The sequence below is a fragment of the Saimiri boliviensis genome, chromosome 4 (assembly GCF_048565385.1).
Source record: "Saimiri boliviensis isolate mSaiBol1 chromosome 4, mSaiBol1.pri, whole genome shotgun sequence".
In the NCBI taxonomy this organism is placed as follows: domain Eukaryota; kingdom Metazoa; phylum Chordata; class Mammalia; order Primates; family Cebidae; genus Saimiri; species Saimiri boliviensis.
The window spans coordinates 59,858,466-59,874,625 of record NC_133452.1 but is presented as its reverse complement, the minus strand read 5'-3'; the positions used below and the strand labels follow the sequence as shown (position 1 = coordinate 59,874,625).

At 37.2% G+C, this 16,160-nt stretch overlaps 1 protein-coding gene across 1 annotated transcript in view; it reads right to left on the bottom strand.

The window, feature by feature from the left end:
• Nucleotides 1-16,160, bottom strand: part of AK9 (adenylate kinase 9) — a 198,308-nt gene that overhangs the window by 180,464 nt on the left and 1,684 nt on the right. Inside the window, exons 2-5 of the mRNA XM_074397611.1 lie at nucleotides 5,594-5,721; nucleotides 4,311-4,374; nucleotides 2,588-2,640; nucleotides 2,391-2,487 (exon numbers count right to left, since the gene is read on the bottom strand). Of these exons, the coding sequence (XP_074253712.1) occupies nucleotides 2,391-2,487; nucleotides 2,588-2,640; nucleotides 4,311-4,374; nucleotides 5,594-5,710 (331 nt within the window). The 5' untranslated portion in view covers nucleotides 5,711-5,721. The remainder of the gene's footprint in view (nucleotides 1-2,390; nucleotides 2,488-2,587; nucleotides 2,641-4,310; nucleotides 4,375-5,593; nucleotides 5,722-16,160) is intronic.

Sequence of the window (16,160 nt, the reverse complement as noted above, 5' to 3'; positions counted from 1 at the left end):
CCTATTTCTCCACATCCTCTCCAGCATCTGTCGTTTCCTGACTTTTTAATAATCTCCACTCTAACTGGTGTGAGATGGGATCTCAATGTGGTTTTGATTTGCATTTCTCTAATGACCAGTGAAGATGAGCTTCTGCATACATGTCTTCTTTTGAGAAGTGTCTGTTCATATCCCTTGCCCACCTTTTGATGGGGTTGTTTTTCTTGTAAATTTGTTTCAGTTCTTTGTAGATTCTGGATATTAGCCCTTTGTCAGGTGGATAGATTGCAAATATTTTCTCCCATTCTATAGGTTGTCTGTTCACTCCAGTGATAGTTTCTTTTGTGATGCAGAAGCTCTTTAGTTTAATTAGATCCCATTTGTCAATTTTAGCTTTTGTTGCCATTGCAACAAAGTGTTTTAGTCATGAAGTCTTTGTCCATGCCTATGTCCTGAATGGTATTACCCAGGTTTTCTTCTAGAGTTTTTATGGTTTTAGGTCATTTATTCAATAGAGTAGACACAAGAAGAAAGAAGTAGGGGAAACTTAAAGAGACTTGAGACATACCAGTCACTTGCAATATCTGAAACTTGGTTAGATCCTGCTTCAAAAAAAAAAAAAATCAACTAAAAAACATCTATGAGGTATTTAGTGAAATGACGACAGACTGGTTAGTAGATGATATCAAGGAACTACAATTAATTTTTAGGTGTGATAATGGTAATATGTTAATAGTTGAAGAGTCCTCATCTCTTAGAGATACAAATGGAACATTTTACAGATGAACTGATATGAATTAGCTGAAAAATAGCATAGTTTGAGAGAAGGGAGTAAGTAGAGGTGTAGATGAAATGAGATTAGACTACAGCTGGTTTTGGACATATGCCAAACCTGGGTGGTAGAGTCATGTGGAAAGATCTTTATACTTCTCTCCCTATTTTTGTTTGAACTATTTTCTAATAAGAATTTTAAAACATCTAATAAGAATTCTAAAACATTATGAACACCATGAGAGGCACAACTGAATTTCTTTTTCTTTGTGTTTTTTCTTTCTCCTTTTGCTAATTCTTATAATTTATGCCATCTTTTTTGTAGACATGTAAATCGATCTAAATTTATAAAGAGGTAAGTGAGGTTAACAAATAGGTATTTACTTGCCTACTTATATACACATTTCTGTTTCAAATACTATGATTTCTGAGGTTATTTATTGACCTAATTTGGAATTCTGTGATTCTTGTTTGCATTTTTACTTAACCAGCCTTCCATATTCTAGATATTTTGCCCAAGTTCATCCTCTTTATCACTGCTGAACAAATAGGTAATAAGTGGATAGATAGGTAGGCAGTTTATAGGCAAATCTTACCTATCTACTTAAAATTTATTTATAATCCATATATATGAATATATATGTTATATATATCTATATCTATATCTATATCTATATCTATATCTATATATCTATCTATATATATATATCTCCATATAGAGACCTGTCTACATATTTGGATAGATATGGGACATTCTATGTATTTTCTCTCTATACATATGATCTATGTGAAGAGGTATTTTTCTATCTACAGATGAAGATCAATAAATAAAGTTTGACAAGGCAGCTTTTGCTGCTTCCATCATTGATTTGCTTTGGCAGTTATGGTTTTTACTTTCCTGTATTTTTATTCTTACATTCTTAATAGTTTCAATGTCCTCTTCTAACTTACTGAGAATATAAAGCAACTTTCAAAATTTTTCTTTTTTCATTCAATAAATCCTATTTCAGGTGGATGATTTTATCCCAAACTTGTCTTTATTCTTCTCTTCTTTTGCAGAGGCTTGAGAGTTTGCTCTTCTCTTTTTAATCATTTTGAGCTTCAGTGTTCTTTGTCTTGATAAATTAGATCCAAAGCCCTTGCTCAGCATCCATTTGAGTGCTGGGAGAGGTTTCAGGTCAAGAATCAGAGGGCAGAGTAGATGAACAGGCTGAAGACTGACACTATCTGGGGCTCAAGAGCAAGCTGGTGCCATTTCACTTCCCATTCCTGCCTTATAAGTGTGGATTAATGCAGAGAATCCTAGCCATTGTCAGAACTTAGCGATATAACCCAGGGTGTATGGGAAAGCATTCAGCAGAGTTAGCAGTACTGCAAGATGGACCACAGCAGATTTCTGATGCTTTTATTGGATAACACAATGTTAAAGAAGATTGGATCATATAAACTTATTTTTTAAAGAAATGTATATAAAATCAAACAAGCAAATAAAACCATCTGAACTGCTCAACTGAATATAGACACTGAGATTCCTATGCTAAGGCAAAAGAAAAGGCAACTCCAGAAACTATGTGTGCCTCAGGTAAAGCAAGAGTTTTAAGGCTGCTTTGTGGGCTGTAAATGTATTAAAATAAACATACCAAAGTGACAGACTTCTGGGGAGTTGAGCTTCTCCAACATTAGCTTTATGACAAGTTCATCTGGAATGCTTTGACCGCTGATCAATATTGACTGCAACTAAGGACAAACATAGATATTGTATGTTACTATATCATATATCTATGATACAGAGCTTTTTTATTGTAATCATAGTTACTTTGATATTAGATTTGTTTACCATAACTCCTAATTCGGTTTCAGCAGCAATGTGTTCTTCCAAAATTGGCAAAGCTAAAACATGAATTCAAAATATTAATACATACTGATATTAGGATCACCAAAATAAGAAACACTTTCTAGTGTCTTGTAACTGACAACAAAGATTAACATTTGTGCATCACTTTATAGTTTACAATGCAAAAGCCTAAAAAATGCAGAAGCAGCAGAATGTATTCCATAGAAAACTTGTCTCTGCCACTTACTAGCTTAAAAATCTTGGAGAAGTGGATATGGTGACTCATGCCTGCAATCAAAGCACTTTAGGAGGCTAAGGTAGGAGGATTGCTTGAGCCTAGGAGTTTGAGACCAGCCTGGGCAACATTGGGAGACCATATTTTTACAAAAAGTGAAAAATTAGCAGGGCATGATGGTGCATGCCTGTAGTCCCGACTACTCAGGAAGCTGAGGTGGGGCAATCACTTGAACCTGCAAGGTCAAGGCTGCAGAGAGCCATGATCATGTCACTGCACTCCACCTGGGTGACAGAGTGAGACCCTGTCTCAAAATAAAATATAAAGAATATTGAGGAAGATAACTTTGTAAACACCTCTGCATCTTGGATGCACATGTACTGTGTAGTGTACAATAGAATGTAAGGATGAAATCAGGTGGTGTATATGACAGTGATTTCTAAATCATTAAGTATAGTTACAAAAGTATGCACTGGTATTAATTAATCCAGATATTCATAACCATATAATTACATTCAAAGCCCACTAGTTTTGCAGATGGTGTAAAAACAAATGAATCAAGAAATGTTAAAATGAGTAAACACTAACTAGAAAGAGAGGTCTTGAGGCTGAAATTCCAATGATTTGTTTCCGTTATAAGAGGAAATGTATCATTTCCCTCGTGAAGCGTATCCTGGGATAGGAATGAAAGGGGCATGATCCAGGGGAGGACCCAGGAGAGTTGTTATGTCATTAACTGTTAATAATCTATGAGATGCTTGGTATTCTTTAAGATTTCCTAGAAGCAAACTTTTCGATCAGAGAAAGAGGACAATTTTAGAGTTGTGTGTGTGTTATGTATTATAAATTGTTCTCCAAAAAAATTGTACCAGATTACAATTTTACTAACAGCATGTGGAATGCCCATTTCATAACATCCTTACCAACAGTGAATTGTTGTAATTGTAAAGATACACTGCCAATTTGGTGGGCAAATATAGATCAGTGTTATTTTAATTAGAATGATCTTAAACTTTTCGTCTTATATTGTTTATTTTTATTTCTACTTTTATGTATTGCCTATTCATTCTTTTATTTATTTTTCTATTAGGGCACAAATAGTTTTATTAATTAAAAAATTTATACATAAAGACATCAACCCATTGTCTCATATATTGCACTTGCAATCCCAGCACTTTGGGAGGCCGAGGTGGGAAGATTGTTTGAGCCCAGGAGTTTGAAACCAGCCTGTGCAACAAAGCAAGACCCTGTCTCTATAAAAACAAAGAAAATAAAAATAAATAATTAAATTAAATATAAATTAAAAACCCAAACAGATAATATTCACTAGGTTGATAGATGGATAAACATGTGATAAAGCAAATACAGCAACACGTTAATCACAGACTACAGATGGTGGGTATATGGGTGTTCACTGTATAATTATCTCCATTTTATGCACATTTTAAAGTATTCATAATAAAATATTGGAGAAAAAAGCAGAAAATTTACCTTCAACACGAATACATTTCCATGCCTGTGCTATGTGATGGGCTAATGTTGTTTTCCCAACACCCTTAAAAAGAAAAATGTTATTTAAGCCCAACAGAACAATCACTTGCCAGTGAAACAGATATACCAATTTTTAAAGATTTTATTGCTAGTTACTGTTACATCAATGTCATAAAGTAATTTTCCCATAAAAAATGAAGAATAGACCCTAGATATGTATAATTTAGTTTTTCTACTAATTCTTGCATATACCACATCTCCTAAAGTAATATAAATAAACTTTTAAAAATTAAGTAGATAGTCCTAAAATCAGGAAGCTACACCATTTTGGTATTGCACTCTTTTAACTGTCATATTTTATAATTTTGATTATAAATCAATGTGATTATACTGGAGAGTCATCATTTTATTTCCTTTTTAAAGTTTATAATCGTGACTGTTTTGACAGGCTTCCATTTAGTAATTTTGATGAGCAAAGAGATCCTTTTTAACTGACATCTTTGGAAAGTATCATACTTTAAAGATAAAAGGTCATTTTGCTGAAGTAACATTTACATCTGGTTGCTTTCACTGTTGACTTTTTAAACTCTATTATGTTTTTATAAACATAGTAAAAGTTGTTGGAACTATTTATTGGTACCTGTCCAAGGGTCCACATAAAATAAATCCAGTTCTTAATCTCTGCTGTTCTGGAGAGGCTCTTTAATTAACCAGCTCAGTGGCTGTCAGTAGCTCTTATCTAGAGATCCTCACTAGGACTGTCTAGAAAAGCAAACTTTATTACAACAGCCATTTTGATTTCTTCCCCTTTGTGGAAAGACAATACATAGGTCCTCTAACAAGCTGTAGGTAAAGCCTAAGGCACAGTGCCTCTCAGGATCTCATGTTAACAGAACTTCCTGGCTCTTCTTGATGGCATCCTATCTTCACATGTCCAGAGCCTCACAACAAATTGCAAAGGAAATTTTATATGCAAATCAAGTCTGAAATAATCTCAGATCACACATTACTAACAGTTGTCATGTACAGTGTTTTAGTGAGTTAATTTCCTCATAATATAAAAGCAAATTTAAATACAACCCGGGTTCCTACTCAATTATAACATATAAGAAGAAAGTTACAAATTTATAACCAATATTATGTCAGATTTTAAGTCATTTAATGAAAGCTTGTCAGATACTCAAAAAAATAGCACAATATGTGATTTTTATTCTTATATGGTAACTTAAAAATTGTAATTTAAAAAATAAAAAAATTATACCAAATAATAAGAAATAACTTACTGGTTTCCCAAATACAACAAAGCAAACAGGTTTGGAAAACAAAAAATTCTTTTCAGTTTCATCTTCATCAAATATATCTGCAAAAGGATGCTCTTCTGTCTTCTCTTGAGAAGTCATGATACAAAATACTACAATAAAAAAGGGTAAGATTGTTAACTTGCCTAATTTGGTTGGAGTAGACGGCTAGGAACAATTAAAATAACCCGTGAATTTTCTTATCCCAGAAGTCATTTCTTATCCCAAAAGTCATTTCATTAAACACATGAATTTTGTCAGTAATTGCAAATAAGTTTAACTCATCTATAAAAACAATAATAAGCTCTTAGTTTGAGACAAAAACAAAATGCAATTATGTGTTGTATAAAAGAGAGCTCAAAGTGTTTCTGAAAGACTAACTTAAGGAAAAAGTAAATATATATGTATAAATACATACATTTGTGAGTATTATATTAAAAATCAAATTAAAATATGTTATATATGCACATGCAACATAGGTGCACATATAAATTTTACCAGAAATAGAAAAGGTAACGTTGGCTAATTTATCAGATTCATATTTTCATATTTCAGGAAGCTTCAGTTAATTTCATAAGAAAACTTTTCCAAAAGTAATGTAGTTTTACATTTTTTCTTTTGTACTATTTTATAAATGTCTGTAAGAACATATATTTATTTTAAAGTTGTTTTCAGAAACCTTTTGCTATTTTGAGCTCTTAAGTGGATTTCCAGGCACAGAAGCTTGAGTCCTCAATATTTTAACATGAACAGTTTTCAACTCAGTCCAACTCTTTTGGAGTCAATCAGAAATAAATAAGGTCATAAGTTTTTTTTTTTTTTTTTTGAGACAGAGTTTCGCTCTTGTTACCCAGGTTGGAGTTTTTTATTTGTTTTTGCACAAAGACTATGTCTTGTTTTCAAGCACTTATAAACTGTTTACATATAGGCAGTGCTTGACTTACGACCACGGTCGGGACCGTGGGACAGTCGTAACACGATTTGGTCTAAGTTGAGTAGGCTATATGTACAGTTGAAATGGTGCACGCAGAGATGGTAGTGCTGTCAGAAGCTGGTCTGCACTGTCCTACGCTCAGCTGGGCAACATTTGCACTGCCAGACATGGAGCAGTCGTGGCTAGCGATTGTGGTCGTAAAGTCGAATGGTCGTAAGTTGCATAGGTCATAAGTCGATCAATAACTGTATTTATACTCATAAAATACATATATCCACTGAATATTTCTATTATGTAAACAGTAAAATAGCATGAGAAGTATCTCTTGGTCACAATAAAATAAGGTTAAAAAAATGATAAAAGTAGTTTTAAAAACCCCTAATTGTTGAAAATTAAAAAGAAAAAAGAAAACAATATTCTTGTAAGTATTACTGGATCAAAAAAAATTTTAAAGTGGAAATGATAAAATATTAACAAAATAATAGTATTATTAGAACTATTAAATATTTAGTTAAAATGATATAGCAAAAAGAAACAAGATAACGTCCTTTGCCCACATGCACATGTATGTTCATCACAACACTACTCACAACAGCAAAGACATGGAATCAACCTAAATGTCCATCAGTGGTAGACCAGATAAAGAAAATGTGGTACATACATGCCGTGGAATACTATGCAGCCATGAAAAATAAGATCATGTCTTTTGCAGCAACATGGATGAAGCTGGAAACCATTATCCTAAGCAAACTAATGCAGGAACAGAAAACCAAATATTACATGTTCTCACTTACAAGTGGGAGCTAAACATCGAGCACACAAGGACATAAAGAAGAGAGGAAGTGAAACTGTCTCTGCCAGTGACATAAACTATATCCAGAGACATGAAAAATCCCTCGCCAGACATGGTGGCTGATGCCTGTAATCCCAGCACTTTAGGAGGCCAAGGGGGCCAGATCATGAGGTCAGGAACCAACCCAACCCATTTTTGTCTCAACCCAAAAAATTCTTAAGCTGATCTCAGGACACAAAATCAACAAAGTCTCAGGATACAAAATCAATGTGCAAAAATAATAAGCGTGCCTATACACCAACAATAGGCAAGCAGAGAGCCAAATCATGAAAGAAGTCTCATTCACAATTGCTACAAAGAGAATAAAATACCTCGGAATACAGCTAACAAGGGAAGTGAAGGCTCTCTTCAAGGAGAACTACAAACTACTGCCCAAATAAATAAGAGAGGACACAAACAAATGGGAAAACATTCCATGCTCATGGATAGAAAGAATCAATATTATGAAAATGATCATGCTGCCCAAATAATTTATAGATTCAATTCTATTTCCATTAAACTACCACTGACATTCTTCACAAAATCAGAAAAAACTACTTTAAAATTCATATGGAACCAAATAAGAGCCTGAATAGCCAAGACAATATGCATCACACTTCCCAACTTCAAACTATACTGCAAGGGTACAGTAACCAAAACAGCATGGTAGTGGTACAAAAACATACACATAGACCAATGGAACAGAATAGAGATCTCAGAAATAAAACTGCATATCTAAACCATCTCATCTTCGACAAATCTGACAAAAACCAGTGACAGGGAAAGGATTCTCTATTTAATAAATAGTACTGGGAAAAACTGGCTAGCTATATGCAGAAAATTGAAACTGGATTGTTCCCTTATACCTTATACAAAAATTAACTCATGATGCATTAAAGACTTAAATGTAAAACCCAAAAGTATAAAAACCCTAGAAGAAAATCCAGGCAATAGTATTCAGAACATAGGTATGGACAAAGATTTCATGATGAAAATGTCAAAAGCAATTTCAACAAAAGCAAAAATTGACAAATTGGATCTAATTAAACTAAAGAGCTTCTGCACAGCAAAAGAAACTGTTATCTTCGTTTGGGTATGTACTGAGTGAACAGACAACCTACAGAATGGGAGAAAACTTTTGCAACCTATCCATCTGACAAAAGTCCAATACCTAGAATCTGCAAGAAACTTAAATTTACAAGAAAAAATCCCAACAACCCCATTAAAAAGTGGGCAAAGGACATCTACAGTTCTCAAAAGAAGACATTTATGCAGCCAACAAACATATGAAGAAAAGCTCAACATCCGTGATTATGAGGGAGAAATGCAAATCAAAACCACAATGAGACACCATTTCATACCAGTCACAATGGCAATGTTAAAAAGTCAGGAAACAACAGATGCTGACTAGACTGTAGAGCAATACGAATGCTTTTACGCTGTTGGTGGGAATGTAAATTAGTTCAACCATTGTTGAAGACAGTGTGGTAATTCCTCTAAGACCTAGAACCAGAAATACCATTTGACGTAGCAATCCCATTACTGAGTACATAGCCAAATGAATATAAATCATTTTATTATAAAGATACATGCACACATATGTTCACTGCAGCACTAGCAAAGACATCAAATCAACCCAAATGCCCATCAGTGGTTGACTGGATAAAGAAAATGTGGTACATACACAACATGGAATACTATGTAACCACAAAAAAGAACAAGATCATGGCCTTTGCAAGGACATGGATGGAGCTAGAAGCCATTATCCTTAGCAAACTAACACAGGAACAGAAAACCAAACACTGCATGTTCTCACTTATAGGTGAGAGCTGAACAATGAGAACACATGGACACAGGGAGGGGAACAACATACTTTGGGGCCTGGTGGAGGGGCAGAGAAGGAGAGCATCAGGATAAATAGCTAATGCATGTGGAGCTTAATACCTAAATGATGGGATGACAGACGCAGCAAACCACTACAGCACATGTTTACCTATGTAACAAGCCTGCATGTCCTGTACATGTATCCTGAAACTTAAAATTTTTTTTTAAAAAGAAATCTACATAAAGAAACAAAACAGTAAAATCTGTAGAATACCAAAGACTAATATAACTTTAAAAGCGAACCTGGAAGAAAAGAGAGAGTGCTCCAAAAGGAACAGCAATTAAACCAACAGGTGACCTTGGCAGCAACGCTGAGTTGAGAAAAACATATATTTTCAAGGTAGAATTGCATACTCAGAGAAACTGTGTATCAAGAACAAGGGCAAAATGAAGTATTTTCAGTTAGGCAAAAACAGAGTGCTAACTGCCAGCACATCTTCACTAAAGATTCTAAGGGATCCTCTTCAGGGAGAGAAATAATAATCCCTGTCAATAGGCCTAACACACACACATACACACACACACACACACACACACACACACACACACACACACAGAGTGAGCAAAGTTATTGAGAAATCTAAACAAACATTTATTATACAAAACAATAATGCTTGATTTTTGAGCTTTAAAAAGAAAACTAAGAAGTAAAATAATGGGAAATGGTAGCATACATGTTGGGAGGAGGGGGCCAGAGTTAAAGCATCCTAATGCCCTTGCATTTTTCAGAGGAGTGTAAACATATTGGTTAAAGACTTTATCAGGAGCAGCAAATAAAAAATAAATTAAATAAAATAAAAACAAGAAAAAATCTCACCGGAGCTGTAGCTGCAAATGAAAAAATAAGACTTTATCAAACGTACATTCTACTATCTAGGTAATGACATTAAACAGATACAGATAGTATATTTTCAAACAAACAGAAATAGAAAGATGGAATGAGTAAAGGGGAGAAAACGGTCAAAAAAGGAGAGACAAAAATAGAAAAATTTTAACTGGGACAAATGAAAGTAAAATAAGATGGCAGAAAGAAATCAGTAATGCCAATAACTCTAGTTAAAAAGCACATTTTGACAGACTAGACTTGAAAAAATCAAAATCTTTTCACAGGCATGTTCTCTTCCTTCCTATGTTACATCATAGACAGGTCCTATAGCTATTTAGGTGAATAATATCTTTCTTTCTGCACTAGTACCTCCTCAGGCTGAGCTGATACTCTACCCCAGTTATTGCTCTAGAAGTTATAAGGGAAGATAAAGACAGATTTTGTGGAGGGCCAGTATTGTCTTGTGAGGCATCTGCCCCAGGGTCAGGGAATGTAGACTGGATAAAAGTTTACTGATATGTAGGCTCTCTCCCACAACTCATGGTTTAACATCCTGGAAAGGACACTTGGAGCAAGTCTTAATTCACTAATGGTAAGGTTCCTTGACGCTTGGGAAAAAAATAGCTTATAGTAAATAGAGCTGTCTTGCAGGGTGTAGAGGAAGGTTTCAAAGGCTGGCAGAGGTGGCATGTTAGAATAAATTTATTATGGGAGGACAAAAAACTTCTGAGATGAGTCTGCTCTTTGGGATGGCCAGAAAACACTCCCTTCATTAAGGCAATAAAGAATGAACTAGTGAAGGGGACGCTGGCATCATTAAAAAACTCAGGGGTGATATGCTCTGCAGGCCAGGGATGAAGGTAGGGGAGAGGCTGCTATGATGCTGGGTTCCCATGTGTCAGTGGGGATGATAGGTTCTGGAAGAGCAGAAGACAGGTGCAATGTAAACATAATTACTATAATGGGAAGCAAGCCCAGAAGGGCAACATGTGATACAGAGATCTATGGTGATGGTGCTAAATCATGGCATTCCTAGGGGTGAAATTAATGAGCAGTCATTGAGAGTGTTGATTAACTTACATACCTAAAAATGATAAAGAACAAGTGCACCAAGGGTTGATGTCAGTAGCCACAGTAAAAAATCATAATTCATTGCTCAATTTTCAGTCCCAGAACCCATTTATTGAAAGGGAGATTAGAAGCCCTCAGGAGTGGACTGTGACCTGGTTCTCATTGGACTCTGAACTGTCCTGTGAGCTGGGACAATGCACTTCTTTCTGGGCCATGGTTTCTCTTCTATAAAGTGAGGGATGGGGTGGGGCCAGGTCCCTTCAGTTTGTTCTACTACTTTGGCATTCTATGCCTGGTTATGTTGGGGGAAGATCCAGGATGTACATTTCAGAGGAATGACCTGCTGAGAATATCTTTGGTTAGGCATGTCTCAACAGTCTCAGACTAGTAACTTTCCTAGGTCACTATCTTGAGAGCCTTCCCCTTAAAGTCAGAAGAAGCTCAACTTGGCTCCAAATATTTCCTAATTTCACCAGAGCTGGCCTACCAGCTGAACATGGGGAAAATCAAACAAACATTCCCATTCAGTTGAATTTCTTGTCCAAACTTTCATATTATAAAGCACTTAAAACCCACCTCAAATGGCTAGAACTTAGCCCAGGCTGACAGATTTCTGTTACAAGCTGATATCACAGTGTGATAGACAGGCCTCAACAGAAAATAACCAGCACTACCTAAATCTCTGCTTCCCTCTCCCTAACTTGGCCAACACCAATTGAGAATAACAAAACAAACAAATATTCCTAGAACAATGAATCAATGTCTTCTTTTCTCTATTGATATTAGTCATTCACAGTGGCTTTTAAAACTCTCATGTTTCCAAATAACTCAGTGAGTTAGGATTATAGAGATTGAATCACTAGTAACATAACTGTTTGGAAAGCAGTAAAAATTTTTGACATAAATAATAACAGTAATGAAAATGAATAATGGGGGGAAAAAAGAAAGGAGTCTGCAACACTGCAAGTGTTTACAATAGTGATTTCCAAATCCTTCTCTAAGAGACCCTACTAAGTGGAGAAGTATACACCATGGAAACTGGAATATTTTTTTTCAAGAGCCATTGGGCACAGGGTCTGAGCTGACACTGACACGGGGGATTCCAAATGCTATCATGGCCCCTGTTGGAGTCAGGACAAATTGAGAGCCAGTAATAAATAAAGACTTGGCTGCAGTCTGTCTTACAGTGGATCCAATGGGTCTGTGGGATCACCCCATGGTTATTTTTCTGGTCTTTGAGAGAATAACTGGGATAGCAAATGGCAAAACCTTCACACTGATTCCCTGCCTATGCAGTGACAATCACTGTGGTAGAAAAGGCCAAATGGAAGCTCATGACATTGCATATTGGTTCCTCCACCCCTGGGCAAGATAACCAACAGCAAATCATTTTGAATGAAGAGTGATACCAACAACAATTTAAAAGATGTATAGTCCTGCTTATTTTTATTTCTTCAGTCTTTCTTTTATAGAAGCCAGACTGAGCACAACAGATGAGGGTAAGCTTCTGTAAATTTAACAAGCTGGAAGTCTCAGTTGCAACTGCTATGCAGATGAGTTCTTTACTAGATCGACACAGACTCTTGTATGTACCTAATGATATGGCAGTGTGTGCATTCTTTTCAATTTCTATCAAGAAAGAGAATCAGAAGCTATTTGTATTCACTTAGAACCATGACAGTGAACATCCAGTCTTACCCAAGGACTCTCCTGCTGTTTGTGACAATATAGTATAAAGGGGTCTTGAACCACAATATCAGACCTAGTAAGCAGGAAGTGGCAAGTGTCCTGGATCCCCTTATAAAGACACACAAGCAGCATAAAGTGAGAGATAAACCTACAAAGATTAAAGGTCTTATTACTTTGGTAAAGTTTTAAAAGGCCAATGGTCTGCAATATTCTGTCCAAGGTAAAGGATGGGTTACTGTACCTTGTACCTTCTATCTCTAAAAAAGAGGCACAGTATTTTGTAGGCCTCTTTAGTTTTCAAAGACAGCATGAAGCACACTTAAGAATACTGTTTCGATGCATTTAATGGGTGACATGGAAAGCTGTCATTTTTGAGTGGGGCCCACAGTAAGAAAAAGCTCTGTAGTTTTAGGTTGCAGCACAAGAGGCTTTGCTTCCTGGGCTGTATATTTGGCTAGATCCCACAATGCTAAAGGTCCCACAATGTTGTGGTATGTAAGGATAGCTTTTGGAGTGTTAGGAAAGCCATAACAGGGGCCTCTCACTGTAAATCCTCGCATTCTGCAGCAGAGAATGATTCCTCACTCAAAAAGCAGCTCTTGGCATGCTCGTGGGCTCTGATAGATAATGAATGCCTGATAGAGAATGAATGGTTATGGGATATCAAGTGACTATGCAACTGGAAGTGCCCACTATGAATTGGTTATGTCAGGTAGATCAAGACCTAAAGTCAGGCAGGCACAGCAGCAACCCATTAAATGATAAAAATGTTACACTGGGATCGGTTCAAACAGGTCTTCAGGGCACAAATAAATTTCATAAATAATCAGCCCAGACACCCATGTCACCTGTCTCATGCACCAATGTCTCTTTTAGCTTACACCTCATGTGGAATCCCTAAGAACAGCTGACAGAATATGAAAACAAAATTCATGGATGAATCACAATATGTTGGTACAAGTTGTAATTAAAATGCTTCCAGGCTTTAGTCCCTCTCACAAGTAGCCCTGAAATATGGTGATTAGGGGAAATTCTCCTGGCGGGCAGAGCCTTTAAGCAGTATTCCTAGGCCCTCAGTTTGGAAGAGAATGCCAAATGGCTTCATCAAGGGCCTAGAAAGTACAAGATCAGAAGGTAAAAGAAAGAGTTCTGGGGAAGAAACATGTGATTGGGCCTATGAGGGTTGTGTAGCAAATATACCCTAATCTCACCTCTATTGAGTCATACCCTTACACAATCCCCTTCCCTTGAATGGAAGTGGGTTCTGTAACTTGCTTCTAAATACAGCAAAGGTGATAAAATGTCTGTCTCATGAGTATGTTACATTATATAAGACCCCATTTTAGGGAACTGGAGGGAAAATTCCTGTTGGCTTGGAAGTAAGCTGTCAGGTTGTGAGAGGACCACACGATGAGGAATAGTGGGTGGCATCCAGGAGCTGAGAGCAGCCCCTGCCAACAGTCATTAAGAAAACAGGGACCTCAGTCCTACAACCACAAAACGATGATGGTTGCCAACCATATGAATTAGCTTGGGGGTGGATTCTTCCCTAGTCAAGTCTCCAGATGGAAGCACAGCTCAGCCAACAACAGACTGCTGCCTTGTGAAACCCTGAGCAGATGACCCAACTAAGTGATGCCAGGGTCCCTGGCCATGGAAACTCTGTGATCACATATGTGTGTTGTTTTAAGCTGCTAAATTTGTGGTAATTTGCTATACAGCGTAGAAAACTAATGTAAGTGGATGTAAAATATGTAGACATTTGTATCTCAGAAAGCATCCACTTTAGAAGAGGTACTGGAAAACCCGGTGGACAGGATAACTTACCCAGTAGACACCAGCCAGTCTTTGCTCCTGGTCACCTCAATGGTTGTATAATGGGTTTGTAAACAAAGTAGGCATGGTGACAGGGATGCAGGTGATGAATGCTAGGCATGGGCTCATAACAGGGCCCCCTTTCACCAGGCTGGTTTAACTACTATTGCTGCTGAATGTTCTACCTGTTCATGGCAGAGACCTGCTCATATTGAGCCCTCAATATGGTACAACCCCTTTAGGAGACAAAACATTCATTCAGTGACAATTTGATTACACAGGACCCCTTCACCTTTGAAGGAGCACCTGACATGTGCTCCTAATATGGGCTTGTCTTTCCTACCTGCAGTGCCCTGGCCAGCACCACCACCTAAAGGTTTAGAGAACACCTCATTTACCTTCATGAGATCTCTGATCTGCCTTGGATCAGGGAACATTTTTATATACCACCTCACCTAGAAGCTGCTGGTTTGACAAAATTTTGGAATGGCCTCTTAAAGGCACAGCTAAGGCACTAGCTTGGAATTGTGTGGGATTGAGACAATGTACTTCAAGATGAGGAATATGCTTTGAATCAAGGGCTAGAAGTAGGAGTGGCCCCTCTCGCCAATACTCTCTGTAATTGATGGGAAATTTCCACCTTACTTCTGGACAAGAGCTCCTGGGTCTGGTGGAGGGGAGAGTTGGTTCTATCAGGGCACCCAGTAAAGGTTTCATTAAATCTTAAAACGACTGCTGCCACCTTGTCATTTTTGACTCCGCAAGCCCATAAGGAGTCTTTGCACTGGCAGATGGAGATAGGGTTGATGCTATGTAACTGGATGAGATTGGGGGTGTTCAGGTGGTATAGGTGGTATGGCCATAAACTGCTACCCAATTGGGATAGGGGATGCATTTCTTGAACTCAGGGGATTCTCTGAGACACCATTTAATGCTTTCACGTCCAGTGAATGGGTAATTGCAGCAACCAAAACCTGACAATGACACAGTAACCAAGGGCTTACACTCCTCAGGGATGAACGCTCATTATCCTACTGGGGAAACAGGCCAGCAGAAGTGCTGGCCAAGAGTAAGGAAAATCTAGAATGAGGGTAGAGGACAGAGATGATCAGTTACAGACCTCGGATTAATTGCAGTAGTGGATTCTGCAGTTTGTCCCATTAATCTTTTATTTTTATAAGTCCCTTTAAAAATTGAGACTAGCCACTACCTTAAAGAATCAGGGTGGGATGGTGTGAACTTGATGTGGGGGAAAGAGTGGATGTGAGTGCTGCAAAGGGTGGAATGTAGCAGCTGCTATTAATGCCTTCCCCATATCGACTTGACATATACCATGTCTATGCACGACTAGCCCAATTTCCAAAATGTCAGCACGTGCGACTTTTTGCCTAAGGGCTCTCTCCAGCTGCCAGAATCTACTCTCCCTAAACTGGAAGAGGTAGACTGGAAGTTCTAGGGAATCAATGCTCTGTCATACTAGGCTTCATCCAATAACTGACGG